This window comes from Tiliqua scincoides, chromosome 2 (assembly GCF_035046505.1).
Source record: "Tiliqua scincoides isolate rTilSci1 chromosome 2, rTilSci1.hap2, whole genome shotgun sequence".
Taxonomy (NCBI): Eukaryota; Metazoa; Chordata; class Lepidosauria; order Squamata; family Scincidae; genus Tiliqua; species Tiliqua scincoides.
The window spans coordinates 132,202,376-132,218,385 of NC_089822.1; the positions used below are offsets into that span (position 1 = coordinate 132,202,376).

General features: G+C 43.7%; 1 protein-coding gene across 1 annotated transcript; it reads right to left on the reverse strand.

Annotated features, from left to right (window-relative positions):
* Positions 1–353: 353 nt before the first annotated feature.
* Positions 354–10,860, reverse strand: LOC136640210 (keratin, type II cytoskeletal 5-like). Its single transcript, XM_066615161.1, has 9 exons — positions 10,315–10,860; positions 9,364–9,581; positions 8,036–8,096; positions 6,982–7,077; positions 5,561–5,725; positions 4,483–4,608; positions 1,436–1,656; positions 859–890; positions 354–754 (listed from the first exon to the last, which is right to left on the reverse strand). Exons 1-9 carry the CDS (start codon positions 10,858–10,860, stop codon positions 354–356), a joined length of 1,866 nt encoding a protein of 621 aa, XP_066471258.1.
* Positions 10,861–16,010: the final 5,150 nt, after the last annotated feature.

Genomic DNA, 16,010 nt, shown 5'->3' on the forward strand with positions numbered 1-16,010 from the left:
AACAGGAAGATGCGCAGCCCAGATTCACAATCTACAGATCTCCCTTTCCCCTTTCCATCTAGTCTCTGCTAACTAATATCCTAAAGCGCAATGCCGTTAACGCATTTCATAAAGATTCTTTACTGGTGACATTCCATCATTAGTCCTGTAAGCTGCAGGCCACAGAGGCAAGAAGGATGCCCACCTCGAGGAGACTTTGCAGAAGATTTTTCTTTGGGGAGCAATACAGGTAAGATCTCGTGTGTTGCACAGTTCGTTCTTTTTGTGGGATCAGGATGGGGTTAAAGATGTTGTGCTGCTGCCAGTAGAAGCTAAAAGGTGTTTCTTTCATTTCTGGGGATCCACTGAGACGCTTAATACCCTCCTGATGTTTTGGTGGACGAGCAGGATGTGGTGGTTTTCCTTATGATTGTGCCAGAAGTGCCTCCTGAACCACATGAGAATCCACCGCCTCCTATGCAGGAGCCTCCTGAGCTGCCTGCTGAGCTACCTCCACCTCCGTAGCCGCCACTTCCACCTCCGTAGCCGCAGCTTCCACTTCCAATTGAGATCCTGCCTCCTCTTATTCCACCTCCCATTCCACCAATTCCAAATCCACTGCCGCCGCCACCTCCCATTCCGCCTCCCATTCCACCACCGATTCCGCCAACTCCGCCTCCGATTCCACCACCGATTCCGCCAACTCCGCCTCCGATTCCACCTCCGATTCCGCCTCCGATTCCACTGCCACTGTAAGAGGTAGAACTCCTCACAGCTGTAAGGAAAGCACAGGTTCGTTAATATTTTTGAAAAATGGCAAGCACCCACACCTTCACAACTTAAATGTGATTTTAAAATCAATTAAGGTGAGCTACTTACAGACATGAACTTGGGATCCTTGACCAGAGAGCCTGTTTAGGAGCAAAAAAAAAAAAAAAATGCAGGTCATTCATTGAAAGAAACAAAGGTCTACTTCGCTGCACACAGAGCCCTTCAAATAAGCCTGGTGATATTTCCAGATGCCTCACATCTATGTATCATGGAATTAAGTTGCAAGGGACCAAACGTCATCTGATTGCAAGACTAAATGTGCACACCCTCCCCACAGATTAACCTACACAGTCCAAACCAGTGCGCAATGACCCAAGAGAAGAGAGCACTGCCTCAGGTCACCCAAGCAAAGCAAAGTAAAGCACACAATACAGAAGGGAGGCATAAAAAAATGTCCAAAGGAAAGGGGCTTTTCCTTCCAGGGCCCAAACCAATTTGCTCCACCAAAATGTGGATGTTGGTATTCATAGAACATTCTCTGAAGAGCCAAATGGGCAAATAATCTGACATAAACACTTGACACGCAATTATATTTCACGTCAATATACCGCAATGGATGCTCGGCCCAGGTAAAACCACCCTTCAGAGGAAAATATTCTTATGTAGAATGTAGCCATGGACGCACCTGCACTCTTCTCCTTCCAGCAGTTTCCTGTACATGGCAATCTCAATGTCCAGTGCAAGTTTGGTGTTCAGGAGATCTTGATATTCTTTCAATAGGCGAGCCAATTCTTCCTTGTCCTTTGTCAGGGCATTTTCCAGTTCTTGCAGTTTCTGCCTAGCGTCCCGGAGTGCCATCTCTCCACGCTCCTCTGCTTCCGCAATGGCCGACTGCAGATTAGCACACTACAAGGAAAGAGGTGGAATAAAAAAGTGAGCCGCTTTCTGCCAGGATTGAGTCCCTGGACTGGACTTTTCTGGTCCTCTTTTTTGTCAGCTTGATAGGCTGCTTGGCTATGCAGGAGGAAATGAGGCAAGAAGCCCAGGTTTCTCTGGCAATAGGGCTGCTGGTTTAAGTCACCAGGCTGGTCTCTTCATTCCTGCGTGGCCCCTGAAACTCCACCTGCCTGGTCTCCCTGCTTTCCTCAAGATGGAGATTTGTATCCAGCATACTGCCTCGAATGCCAGTTTTGTTATACTTGACCTGAAACTCCTGGGACATTGATCTACAAGGGCTGTCAGATGTGCTTGCCAACTCTGGCTTCAGTGACTTGCTTTGAACATTGTTCCTGAATCTAGGACTAGCCTGAGGCTCTAAGACTGCCAGCTTGCTCCTAACATTTTTCCCTCAGAAGTGTCACAAAGCTGAGAGAACCCCACTGTGCATGTTTTCATGTTCGGGGCTTATTCTGAGCACATTTAATAGTGCTTGTGAAGTTTTAAGGAAGGATATCTAAGCAGGCGAAGAGTGCCTTTTCCACAACCAGTTCTCATACATCTTGGTTTGCAGCCTTCAGTCTCGAAAGACTATGGTGTAAGCCTACAGCACCCGGTATTCCCAGGAGGTCTCCCATCCAACTACTAACCAGACCTGACCCTACTTAGCTTCCGAGATCAGACAAGATCAGGCATCTAGGATTAGGGAAAAAATGTTTCCAGACAATGATTGGGATTTTTTTTAACCAGTTTGAGGGCTGGTACTTCTCATTTCATTAAAATAAACATTGTGGAAAAAACGTTGTAAAAAGCTCAAAACTTCATGAAAACCAGTTTTCTGCCAGAGAAGCCCTATTCCTTTTTTTTTTTTTTTTAACATAAGGTTTTTCAAATTTAATAACAAAGCAAGCAGTAACCATTGCTAGATTACTGATTACATAGTTGGTATTAGAAATACCAAAATCAGCTGAAAAAAATCTTATCTCAGAGCTGTATGATATTTTACTCCCATGTAACAAAATAAAGAATGCGCTAAGTCATGAGGATCTCTTATGCTTTGCATTTACTGAATCCACATATTTAACAGCCTCCATAACAGGCAACTACTCCCCCGTTCCACTTCACAAGATGCAGGAGGATGAGCTGGGGGGGGGGGAACCACCCTCTGTATACGTAAAGGCCTCCTCTTCTCATGGGCTGAGCCCTAATATTCAAAAGAGGCCAAGTCCAGGCAAGCCCTGGTTCACATTCAGTTCTGATGACACACGTCCCCGCCTATTGTGATCCTCAGCATCCTTGATGAACGAAGATAATAAACAAGATTGCCTTAAAGCCTCCTTAGCCTTGCAATCTGTTTAATTGCATTCTAAAATAAAGCAATATTTGTTTCAATGTGGAAGGCGTTTCGACACCCCTTGGCTCATCCTGCCTAGCAATGACCTTGTAAGCAGGACACCACTGATCCTTACATTTCTCTTCCACCTCCGCCCCCAGCTGCGCAGCAGGCAGGAATGGAAAGCTGAAGCAGCCATAGTGGGGCATCTCTTTCATACGTGGAAAATCCTAGGTTGAATCCTTGGGATCTCCAGGGTGGACTGGGGAAGACCCCTGGACCTGGCACCCTGCAAAGCTGCAGCAATCAGTGCAGACTATACAGAGTCAGGCAGACTCAGCAGCAGCCACTTTGCTTCTCCAGCGATATATGGTTGCTGCTACCAACAGAAGCCCCTTTCATTCATCCATTGCTTCCCCCTTTCTGAGGACTTCTCTCTGTGCTCCTGTTTTGTGCTCCAAGATTCTGCCCTCAAACCTCAAATTTAAATTGCAATACACTATTCACAGAGACACCCAGTTTCTCAGGGAAACACAATGTCAGTGTCATGCCTGAATGTACTCGTAAGCAGTGCCATTCAGCCCATGTGCGAAAGCACCTGCCTAGTGTGATGCAACTGTCAAGTGTGGCCTCTTTTCTTTGGAATATATTGCAAAGTGCTGAGCAACCTGGAAGAGTTATGAGGAGCTGGGCAGACTTCAAGTGGCTTCCAGGCTGAATCAGGGATGAATGACAAGTGTGTCATGTGTACCTTCTTTTGTGTGCTTTGATTCATTAAGATTGGTGCAACAAGGATTGGGACTGTGGAGCAATCGGGGGGCATTGAATCCTTTCCCTGATTGCTGCTTGTGGCCAACATGGCTCAGTCTAAACAGCTATTTCCCTTTGGAGTGAAGTTCCTGTTGCACCTTCTCTCCCAAAGCAAACAGCAGTTTGGGCGTGGAGGGCGTTTTTGTCAGGCCTGCAACCCCCAGGGGAAAAGGGTTTACATGCTTCCCACATGTTAAGCCTATGTACATGCAAAGCTGCTTTCTGCTGAGTCAGCTCACTCATCCCCAAAACTCAGTACAGTCTATACAGTGACTGGCAGTAACTGTCTGGGGGTGTTTCCAGCCAGACAGCCCAATCCTGTGCTTCCCAGGGCTGCAGCGGTGCCAAAATGGTTATTGCTGCATCCCATGAGGCTGAGAAGCAGCACCGGGGCTACTTGGAATAAGGGACTTATGTCTCTTTATGTCCATGCTAAGTGTGCATGATGCTCAGTGGCAGTGATGCCCCAAGGGCTTCCTCGGCCCGTAGACATACTCAAGTGTTTTCAGCTGGAGGGGTCAGGGATTGAACAAGGTGCTCTGCTCCTGAACTCTAGCCCCATTCCCTGCAGCAACAATCTCTTCATTTGTGGCTCATCCACAGGAAAGGTCCCATTTCATCCCAAACACCGATGGGATGCTCATTTTCCATACCTGCTTCTTGATGTTCTCAATTTCAGAGCGCAGTCTCTGGATGCTCCTGGTCAGTTCTTGAATCTGTTGTCTGGTGTTGCGCAGGCTTTCCCCTTGTCTTCCTGCTGTGTTCTGCAGAGCTTCATACTAATGGACAGAAACAATGTGTTTGAAAAATCATCCACGTTCAAATAACTGAAATTATTCAATAATTGAAATGGATTCAGTGGACCATAGTGGAAGAACCAGTGTGCTAAGAATGCCTGCATATACTGCAAACCTATATTAGCATTATACCAGCTTGACTGATCTAGTTTCTCCAAAAGAATCCTGAGAATTGTAGTTTGCAAGGGGGGATCTCGGCACCCTCACCAAATCACAGTCCCTAGGATATACTTATGATGCTTAAGCAGTGAATGATTGCCAAAGGTCATTGCTTATAGGTTCACAGTATCATGTCAGTACCTGACAAGGATCATTTAAGGACTAATTCAGGTTTTCTTTCTATGATGCCCACAAGCTTTCACAAAGTTGCCTTAGCTGACAGCTATTTTGTAGTTTCTTTCAGGAAAATAACCTGTTTTAAGAATTGGGAGGGATTGACGTGGAATTTGGGGAAAGGTTGGCTTTGAATGAAAGGATGTACTGTGGTTGGCTAAACCTGTTGATCTGAGGGTTATGAGTCTTGTTTGGGTTGACAGTACTGGGACTGGCTAACCCAGCACTGATTGTTCATTGGCCAGCACCTTAGACCTTATCTACCTCTATCAATGTTATACTCCCTTAACTGCAATGGCTTCCCCCATAGAATCTTTGGTGAAGGACTTAAGCACCTTCTGTTATGACATCCCCAATGCACTTCCTGTGTTCACAAAACTACTATTCTTGGGGTCTCCCAGGAAAAGGGAACAATTGATTAACCAGTTATGTATAGCATATAACTCAAGCATATCTCCTACAAGAAACACAGATCAAGGATCCTCCCCTGTCTTCTTTGGTCAGTCTATGAAAAGTCTGCATAAGGGTGAGAGCACCAGCTTCTTGGAAAAGCCCAGGACACATCAGAATCCCCCTCCCCCATTTCTGCTTGATTACTTACTTGGGTACTGTACCAGGCTTGTGCCTCTTCACGGCTGCTACGAGCGATCTCCTCGTATTGGGCTCTTACTTCATCAATGATACCCTCCATGTTCAGATTGAAACTGTTATCCATGCTCACCACCACATTGGTGTCATGGCCAATTGTCTGTATCTGAGACATTTCCTGTAAAGAATCAAAAAGTCATGGTTTGAAACCACCTTGTTTCTGCCACGTCCCTGAGCCAGCATTCAAGAAAAATAACTTTATGATAGCCATTGAACTCATTCAGCTTGTGCCCTTCTGACAACTGTAATTGTATCTGTTCAATGTATCATATTTGTTATTGTTTTCATACTCTTTCATTGAATGCTCCAAGTATCTTTGAGCCTTTAACAAAAAGATCATCCCTGCTGAAAAAAATTGCACCAGAAGGTGCAATTCACTTGTGTGTTGTACAGCAAAAAAAAGACAAAATGAATATATAGTGAAGGACAGGAAGTAGCCTAGCCCAATGTAAAAGTGAAGTGCCACAACACAGTTGAATTGTGGTGAACTGTATGTAGTAAAAGGGGTTACAGTGAGGATATAACCCAGAGGTTCCCAAAGTTTGTGTCACGATGCCTTAGGGCAGTGTTTCTCAAACTGTGGGTCGCGAGCCAATTTCAGGTGGGTCCCCATTCATTTCAATGTTTTATTTTTAATATATTAGATTTGATGCTACCATGGCATGTGACTGCATTTAGGGAAATGTTACCAACCTGTACTTTTAACAAGCTATTATGTATATTCTTTTAACAATGACAGTAAATGGGTCTTACTCCTGGGTAAGTGTGGGTAGGAATGCAGCCTAGGATTGTTAAAAATGTTGCTGCTTGATGTTGTCACTTCCGGTCACGACATCACTTCCGGTGGCTGCTGACAGAGTCCCATTCTAAAAAAGTGCTAAATGTGTGAGAATCACTGCCTTAGGGCATTGTGGCGCACTCAACACGGGTGCCGCGGATGTCCCCAGTGGCCCCTCCTACCTGCTCTCCCAGGCACTGCCATCTTGAATCTTGTGAAATCTCACAAGATTTGGGTGTCACCATCTTGGATCTTGTGAAATTTTGCAAGTTCCAAGGTGGTGGTGCCAGGCTGATCAGGGAAGAAAAGAATGCTGAAGAAAAGGATGCTGTGGCATCATGACCCAGTAAGTTTGGGAAACACTGATAAGACCAGTAGCCAGACTCATGAGCAAGGCATCCCAGGTCACAGTGCATGGCACCATCTAACCTTCCCCCTGTACCCCAACTACTGTCACCTTCTCATTCCTTGCCTTCGTCCATCCAATCTATTTAGACTGAGAATTCACCTTATCATTCATGACTTAATTTTTTCTTTTCTTTTCTGATGATGCCATTATTATCCCAGCTAACAAATGGAACAGAAAGTGTATTCACCTGTTCAAATATGGTTCTGTAGAATTGGATCTGTTGAGCCAAAACTCCAACTTTGGCTTCCAAGTCAACCTTAGTCATGTAGACACAATCCACATCCTGGAAAGAGAGATCAGAGATCAGGCAAATCGAAAACTTCTCATAATGCTGTTATCACCAATTCCAGTACAAGCAGGAGCTTTAAGACAGGCCTGCACAGATCATTTTTTTACACTTCCCATGGGGCCCTCTAGCTAAGACACAATGGGTCTCAGCTTGGGATTCTGCTTTCCAGTGCTAGAAGCATATAAAGCAATAAGAAAAAGTGTTTCTAAATTTGTGCAGGTTGCTCTTCACGCACATGAGCTTAGGGGGAAAGACCTCCCAACCAAACTTGAACCCTCATTTTATGAATGAAGCTCTAGCCATGATGCAAAGGTGAATGGGTAGGAAGCAGTGTCTAAATAGATGTTGCCATGCTGTGAAGTATCTTTGCACATCCTTCACTAGTATGCCCAGTACACCTACCATTCCCCTGTGACTTCCCACATCTCCCATAAAGACAACTGTGCATGCAGCATGAATGATAGGTGGATGTTGTGCATCTTGCTAGAATGGATTGTCTTCTGAGAGACCAGTAAGCCCTGACATGGAATGGTCCTCTCATGATCCTCTCTCAGTTCAAAATGCATGTGGGGACTATTTGTAGAAACCCCTTGCTTCCCACCATGTCAAATTCTCCCTGAACATGGAAAGTGAACAGGTCAAGGAGAGTATCTGTAGCCTTGCCTAGTCCAGCTCCTGACATGCTAGCTTTCAATACAAAGGGAGATTTTGATACAGAATGCATCTAAATAATGCATGTACTATCAGAAATTACAGTCCCATTAGATTAGTTCTAAATCAGAACTCTAAAAAAAAAAAAGCATGCAAATATATTTTGCTCTGTCCTTGGAGAGAAAATAAAATTCCTATAACGTTGTTTTGGTTCTTTTTGAGCACATTTTGGCCTGATTCAGTTCTACCACTAGATTCTGCCTTCTCTGCATATAGCTTGCTGCCAAATTCCACTTCTCACCTTTTTCAGCACCACAAACTCATTCTCAGCAGTTGTGCGTCTGTTGATCTCCTCTTCATACCTGATTCAGACAAAAATGAAAGTGAGTTTATCTAATGTGCTTGTCTAGACTACCTTTAAAAAAGGTGCAAGGAGTAAACATGGAGATAACAAGATGAACACAAAGCTATTAACATAAACCCCAAATAACATTTCAGAAATCATTAGAAACAGCTTTAAAGTGCTAAAAGGTGCATCTGATTGGGAAAATTAATCTACTGATGTACATCCTTCCCAGCCAGCAGTGTTCCAGCTGACACATTTGTTATTGCTGCAGGCCCCTAGTCATAAGGAAAGATTATTTTAAAGCATTGAAGGCCATGTAGTGAATGTACTGCATTTTCTCCTGGTATTTTACTGCACTTTGTCCATGAATGATTTCATAATGCACCAATTATGTGTGATGATATTTGGTTACATTCATTTTTTAAATTGCTGTGGCCATCAGCCTGTAGATAACATATGTTAAACTTGAACAATCTAAAATATTAAATACAATATTCTGATTTGATATCAGACACACTTGTTGTATACATGTGACAATGATGATTTGACAATCATCATCGTCATAATTATTCTGCACGGAAGAAAGCCTATCTTGGTATCAGATTCTATGGTATCTATACATAGCAAAATAGACACATGTGTGCTCCTCACATATTATGAGATATACAGCATATCCTATGCATGTGTACTGAAAAGAAAGCCCCACTGTAATCAGTGGAACTCCCAAGAAAGTGTGCATTGGATTGCAGCGGCAAGTAAGGAATGAATAATTGTCCGCTTCACATCAATATCCACGTAAGAAATGAAGTATGTGTTAATCCCCCTTTGCTCAACGCATATTAGCATTATGGTGTGTTATTATTGCTCCATTAGTGACTCTGAAAATGAAGTGAAGTGTAGGTATATTTCAGAGCAGGACTGATGAAGAGTTAAATTAGTCAACCACTAGCACCAATGTGCAGGTAACTCCTCTTGGATATCACAGTACGCAACAGGAAGTGTGCAAAGTAGTCCAGAAAAAGGCAGCTTGTTCTCCTTCCATACACACAACGAGATGCTACTTGTGCAGAAAGCTGCGTGGATTCTTGGGATCAGATGTGCTGATGCACTGACCAGCTCTGAAACTCAGTCTTAAGGACCGTTGATCAGTCCTAGTGCTGTGGGCCGTGTCATCATTCTGTGCCACTGCAAATCTGTCGCCTAGGGCAGCCTATTCTTGAAGCACAAACTACTGGGCTGGGCTGTTGATAGCAACCAGCATCCCTTGTTTCTTTGTTCCTTACTTGTTTTTGTAGTCTTCCACAAACTGCTGCATGTTCTGCAGCTCTGATGCCAGTTGGGCCTTCCGGTTACGCATCGCTTCAATTTGATTTCTCAGATTATTCATGAAACTCTGAAAGGCACCATCCAGGTTCTGCCTTGGGCCTTGACTCTGTGCCTGCTGTTGTAAGATCTGCCATTTGGTTTGCAGAACCTTGTTTTGTTGCTCAAGAAACCGGACCTGAAACCCAAGAAGGATAGGTATAAGGCATTGGAGATGTTTGCCATCATAGCACATTGGAGTGAGTGAGTGGACTTCAACAGAAAAAAAACTTGTCCTTTCACAGATAACTTGTCCACACTTCAAGTAGCATAAGGTTTAAAGGCCCATGGCTGAGCCATCACCCACATGCCACGTCCCCCCCCCTTTACTTCTGGTATGAGGACAAACTGGCCAGTCACACTTCTTTGGAGGCTAGTAATCTGAGTGAATTTTGGACAGTGGTCCTAGGTAAATGGTAGCGCACATATTTTGCATGAACAAGGTCCTGGGTTCAACCACTGCTAACTCCAGGTAAAAGATCTCAAGAAGCAGGGATGGGACAATCCTCCTCCTAAAACCTTAGAATGCTACTGCCAGTCTGAGTAGACAATATTGGGCTAGAATCTATCTAGCCACTAGATGCTATGACTGAGTATGTGAAATGGCTGTTTGAGCAGTTTCCAGCCCAGGGATGTGCAGAACACTGCCAGTGAGAAATGAATATTGCCTGTCATACCAAAACACTTTTGGCTTCCTTCAATATTCCTTGGATGTTTTAACTGAGGATGAACATACCAAATCCTCTTTTAGTTTTGCTGTAGGCAAAATGTTCTTAATTGACACATTTTTCACCCAAACGTTGGCCTAGATTTCAATCCTCAAAGCTTATGAGAACAATCAAACCACAGAACTTGATGTTCTAACAACTCACCTTGTCGATGAAGTTGGCAAATTGGTTGTTGAGATTCTTGATCTGATCTTTCTCCTGATTTTTCACTTGTTGGATGTGGGGGTCAATTTCCACACGGACTGGTCGCAGAAGGCTTGGGTCTATTTGCACACTGCCAATGCCTCCAGCACCTCCTCCAGGCCCTCCAAAACTTCCAGGCCCTCCAAAGCCGCCACCACCATAGCTGCCACCTCCAAAGCCACCACCACCATAGCCACCACCTCCAAAACCACCACCACCATAGCCACCACCTCCATAGCCACCGCCACCAAAACCACCCATTCCTCCACCACCATAACCCATTCCTCCACCACCATAGCCACCACAGATACTTCCTCCATAGCCTCGTCCATATGAAATCCTTGTACTTCCACCCCCATAGTTATGGCAGCTTCTGCTTCCATACCGGCCACCACCAAATCCTCTGCCTGAAGAATAGCCACCTCCTCCTCCACTACCAATAGCAGAAGCTGAACTGTAGCCCCGTCTGCTCCCTTTGGAGCATCTGAAGATGGTCTGGAGAGACATCCCTGCGTCAAAGGCTAGCAGTAGAAAAGAAAATGATCAAGCCTGATGCAAAGAGGAGGAGATGTATGCAGAGCCCAAGGGAAGGAAGTCCCTCTGAATCTGGAGCTCAAAGGAGTCTCCCTTTTATCTGTTTCAGGGAGGTGCTGGGCTTGATTTTGCATGGGCGGGAAGGAGGATATCATTTTATTGTGTTCATGAGCTTGGTGTGGTTGACAGATCTTCATCTTCAGTTTGCCAAACACTACCCTACCCATTAGCACACCCCTTCACTGCCAAAGGAAAAGAGACGATGATGAAGATGATGATGATGACCAGTGATCATGCAATATCCTTTTGGTGACTAATATGTCTTAAGCTTGATCATTGTGTCTGGGGAGTAAACTCTTTAATTGTCACCAGTGCATCATCCTTTATTCTTAATGGAGGTCCTATCTATCACTATCTTCATCTGCATTTCTAATCGTCAAGCTCCATGGCAGGTAGCTGGTGTAACAGATTGCCAAGCAATAGTACGACTTTCACAATTCCAAAAGCACGCCCATGATTACACCCTAAATCTGTCTGTATGTGGAAAATTGCCTTTGGCTCCCCAGGAGTAGTTTCTCAACTTGCCGTTCAAGGAGGATCTGTATCACCTTGGTTAATAAAAAAAAACTTTGCCAGAGATGATATATCTGGGCTCTTCTTACATGAACATCCCTAAAAATGTCTTGCAATAGGAACAGTTCCTTCCACTGTGGATCTGACTTCATCACAGCAGGACTCTTAAATGGGGAACACTGGCTAGCTCAACATGAAGAACCACTGCTGATGAACCTGTGACGAGCAGCAGCATGACCAGAGACTCTGGATGATGAGTAAAAGGAAACGAAGAGATGACAGAGGCCTGCAACCTCCAACTCTTGCAGTGATGGATGACTGTGGATGGCTATGCTCAAGAAAAATTGCTGGGTGAATGAATTCAGCAGCAGCAAAGACTTCAAATGTGCATCTAGAGATTAATCGGTTGATTGTGCAATAACCTATTTCTGTATTTATTTACATGTCCATCCTTGTGAGTGGACAAAAAGATAATGTCTGAGTGTGTCTTTGTGAGTGTCAAGAGCCAAGCAGAAAGGCAAAGGTATGGAAGTAAATTAGGAAGTTTGGAGGGATCCTGGATTTTGAGGTATGGACAGATAAATGTGGGACAGAAAGACAGAACGGATAGGGATCGTAGTGTATACAACTTGGTATGCAGCCCACGGCAGAACAGGAACTAGTAGTTCCCCAGCTGATTATGACAGAAGAAAGGGCAGAGGTATGAAGAAAGTAATTATGAAATGTTTTCTTTGTTACTATGGAATGCATTCATCACAATGGTGCCGTCCAAGACTGCAACCAGCTGAGTTACTGATGAAAACATTATCCAATGCATGTTTTTGTTTGTTTGCTACTTTGTGTTAAGTGCTTTGCTGTTAGTGTGTGAGGCTTATTAATTAATTATTAATTAATACTGACTGAACCCACTGACTAATTATGGTATCTGGCTGTGGCTTGCTGCCCTGTTCTGTCAAAGGAATGCGCTTTAAGAATGTGAGAATAAAAATCAGCCTGTGGCCATTTGCATTTGAAATCAAACTCTTGAAAACCAGTTTGGTGGATGAGCAATTTCCATCCTCTGTGTGAGAAGACAAATACCCCCAGCTGAACCATTTCTCCAAAACTCTAAAGAACCTTTCTAGTTTCAAGAGCTACTCCATGTATTTCAATATTTGGCCCCCATGTATGGCTAAGAGGCACTTTTTCAAGTGGGTGCTCCTCTTTTTTTTAGCAGGGGGAGAGTAACTGGCCCTCCTCACCCCAGCAGTGTCTGTTCTAGTGGCTGTCTGCTGGTATTCATTTGCATCTTTTTAGATTGTGAGCCCTTTTGGGACAGGGAGCCATTTAGTTATTTGATTTTTCTCTGTAAACCGCTTTGTGAACTTTTAGTTGAAAAGCGGTATATAAATACTGTTAATAATAATAATAATAATAATAATAATATTCTGGGCAGATCCTCAAAATACCTTAAGGTGCCCCTTTTGTTGAGTGGACTTCGAAGACCTATCTGCACAGGAATTTTCTGGGTCTCTTGATATATGAATAATACCGTGGATTGTTGCCTAAAGTGCCAATCCTAATCATGCTTACTAGAGAGTAAATTCCACTGAATACACGAAGGACTTACTTTGGAGCGAACATGCACGAGATTGCACAGTTAATTTTTGCCACTGCCATGCTCTTAGGGAGCATTCTCCTACATCAGAGGGCTGATAAATTTTCAAATCAGAAGTTAACAACCTCTAGACCTCTAGATGATCTCTAGACCAATTTCTGCCTATCACAGACTGAGTGGGTTTTCTGTAGTTTCTCTGGTGTGCAAATATATTTTTATTTTGGATTATTTTTATTACAGTGGCATAAACCTTTTGACAATTAATCACAGTATGTACCTCATGATTATTTTAACATTGATGTTTAGCTATAGTCTCAAGCTTTGCTGTTCCAAAACATCATAAATAAAGCTTGGTTCTGCAAAAATAAATTCGGAATTTGTTTCTCTTCTCTATTATTCATAAAATGTGTTAATGTGGTCACGGAGGCCGTATCCCAGCCTCTGAGTAAACATTCCAGCATGACAACATATGCTTCTTTCCATCCTCATGTAATGGCTATCCTGACAGCAATTAAGAAGCGAGCAACATTACGTCCTGCTATGTTCAGTGGAATTACTGCCTTGTCAGTGTACTTAGAATTGCGCACCTAGTCTTTCAAACAGCCATATAAGACAAGGAGCAGTTCAAATGAAGCCTGTATCCAGGAAGAGCGTTTTAGTGTTTAATGTTAAAATTAATGTTTAAATGCTTTGTTTTTTATGTGTTCTCTTTTTGTTTGTTTTACTTATTGTTCTGGCACATTATACTTTTATTATGAAGCTTTGAAAGCTGCCTTGCGCATTGCTTTAGCATGGGAAAGGTGAGATAGAAATTTTTCAAATAAAATATAGGAGAAAGCATTTTTTTCCCATGTAATATATTTTTCTTCCAATCAGTTATAACTCTAGGTATCCCCCCCCCCCATGCAGATCCTCTGCATCTCCAGCAATTATCCTGGCCCATACAATGCATTTCTTTCCAATATATGAACTGGAAGAGATCTAAGAGTACACCATGAACTGACAACTGGAACTGACGTGCTATGGAATGTCTCTGAACATTGAATTTTGTTTGACTCTTTCAGTACTGGCAATAGCCTTCCTAGCAGTTCTACCACAAATGTTCTCTCTCTCTCTCTCTCTCTCTCTCTCTCTCTCTCTCTCTCTCTAACAAGCCTGTCAAACTAGCAGACTCGTTTACTTCACACATTGATGATGAAGATGATTAGAAATAATGCAAATTTGTGATGGCCTGGATCTGGCAAATCTCAAACAGCTTAACTTCCCATACAAGCCTCCCCTCCCCATCTCTTCTGATGCAGAGGTGGCCTTGCTTAGGATTCCTTCATTGCAGGAGGTGGGATTGCAGTGCAGTTGCAGGCATATAGCCTGGTGCTCTGGAATTCATTGCATAAAAACCCACTTCAGCCTGTCTCTGCAGATGCTTAGTCCCCAGTGCTTTCCTCTCCTTGAGGAAAATAGCATATCTCAAGGGCATCCCTGCTTACATTCCTTCCTTATGCATGAGCTTAATCAATGAAGAGTCAGTGCTATACTGAATCCCTTGCGTAGTATCTTGTAGCTCCTTCTTGTTGTCAGTCCACATTTTTTACTTTATTTCTAACACATGAAGTAGTTCAAACACCAAAATGGTTGAGTCCAAATATAGAGATTAAAACAAAAAAAAATACAAGAATATAATGTAACCGTTTCAGTCAAAGCAAACAAATGCTCATTTCCCAGACTCTGGAATGTTAAAAAGCGCTGCATCGTTAACACAACAGGGAACCACCAATGTCATAAGTTCACCCAATTAATTCATTTAAATAATGTGCCTACAAAATCATGGTTGGTAATTGTATACAAATTGGAGAAAGCTGTATTACTATAATCAACCCAAAGGGATCAACCTGACTGGGGTTTTTCTCTCTGCAACAGAACGGTACTTCTGATCATTACAGAAATGCTCAGCTACAAGGAAAGTCTCTCTCTCTCTCTCTCTCTGTCACAGCCCAAGTCTGTCCAACTTTCCAGCGGTGATGCAGACCCCAGGTAAGGGAACAAACATTCCCTTACCTTGAGGAAGCCTCCATGACTTCCCCCCCCCCCCACCTAGTGCACGTTGGCATTAAAGTTAGGATCTGGCTCCAACACAACTACTTAGCATCTCCCCACCCTTGTTTCCTGACCCTCTGGGCTTTCTTGTTACCTAATTCCACTATGGGCCAAACTAGACAACATGTAAAGGGCCATTAGCCTGCCAGGCTTAGTTTTTCTTTAGTACAGGCATAATGGCTGGATCAGGGCTCCCCATGAATTAAACTTGTAGCAGAGAGGCAGCAGAACTTTAACCCTTCCCTGTCCACCATGGTCACTATCAGGGATGTACATGTACACCCACACACACCCAGCTGCTTCTAATCACTAAAGAAAAACTAAGCCTATCAGGTTTTAAATATCAGTGTAGTTTGGGCCTCAGTATCTGAGCCGAGGAAGGTCTCAGAATAGAGATCTTGAAACACAAGTGGCAGTTTAAGTCCTTGGCTATAGCTACTAGTTAGACTTCTATTTAAATTACATTTTTGCACTTCTGCATTCTATTGCAGAGCTATAATGCCATTTCCTCTGTGAACGATGTGGTAACTCACTTGTACCTTGTAATGGCTGTGACTGCAGCAGAGGGATTTTCATCATTCCATGTTTCCCACCCTGCATGATACTTTGCACCCCCAAAATCTCCCCTTTGATATAATGTTTCCAGGTACAGGAGTCCTGCAGTCTTCCCCAATTTGGGAAACAAAGGGCGCAATCCTAACCATGAGTTAGGCTGGCGCGAGCCCCCTCGGTAGCAAGCCGTGCCAGTGCACGGAGGCACACTGACACACGGAGGCTGCATCCGGCCGCCATTGCGGTTTGTGTGGTGAGCCTTGCATTAGCTGAGTTCGGCCGATGAAAGACTCTGGGGTGGGTGGGA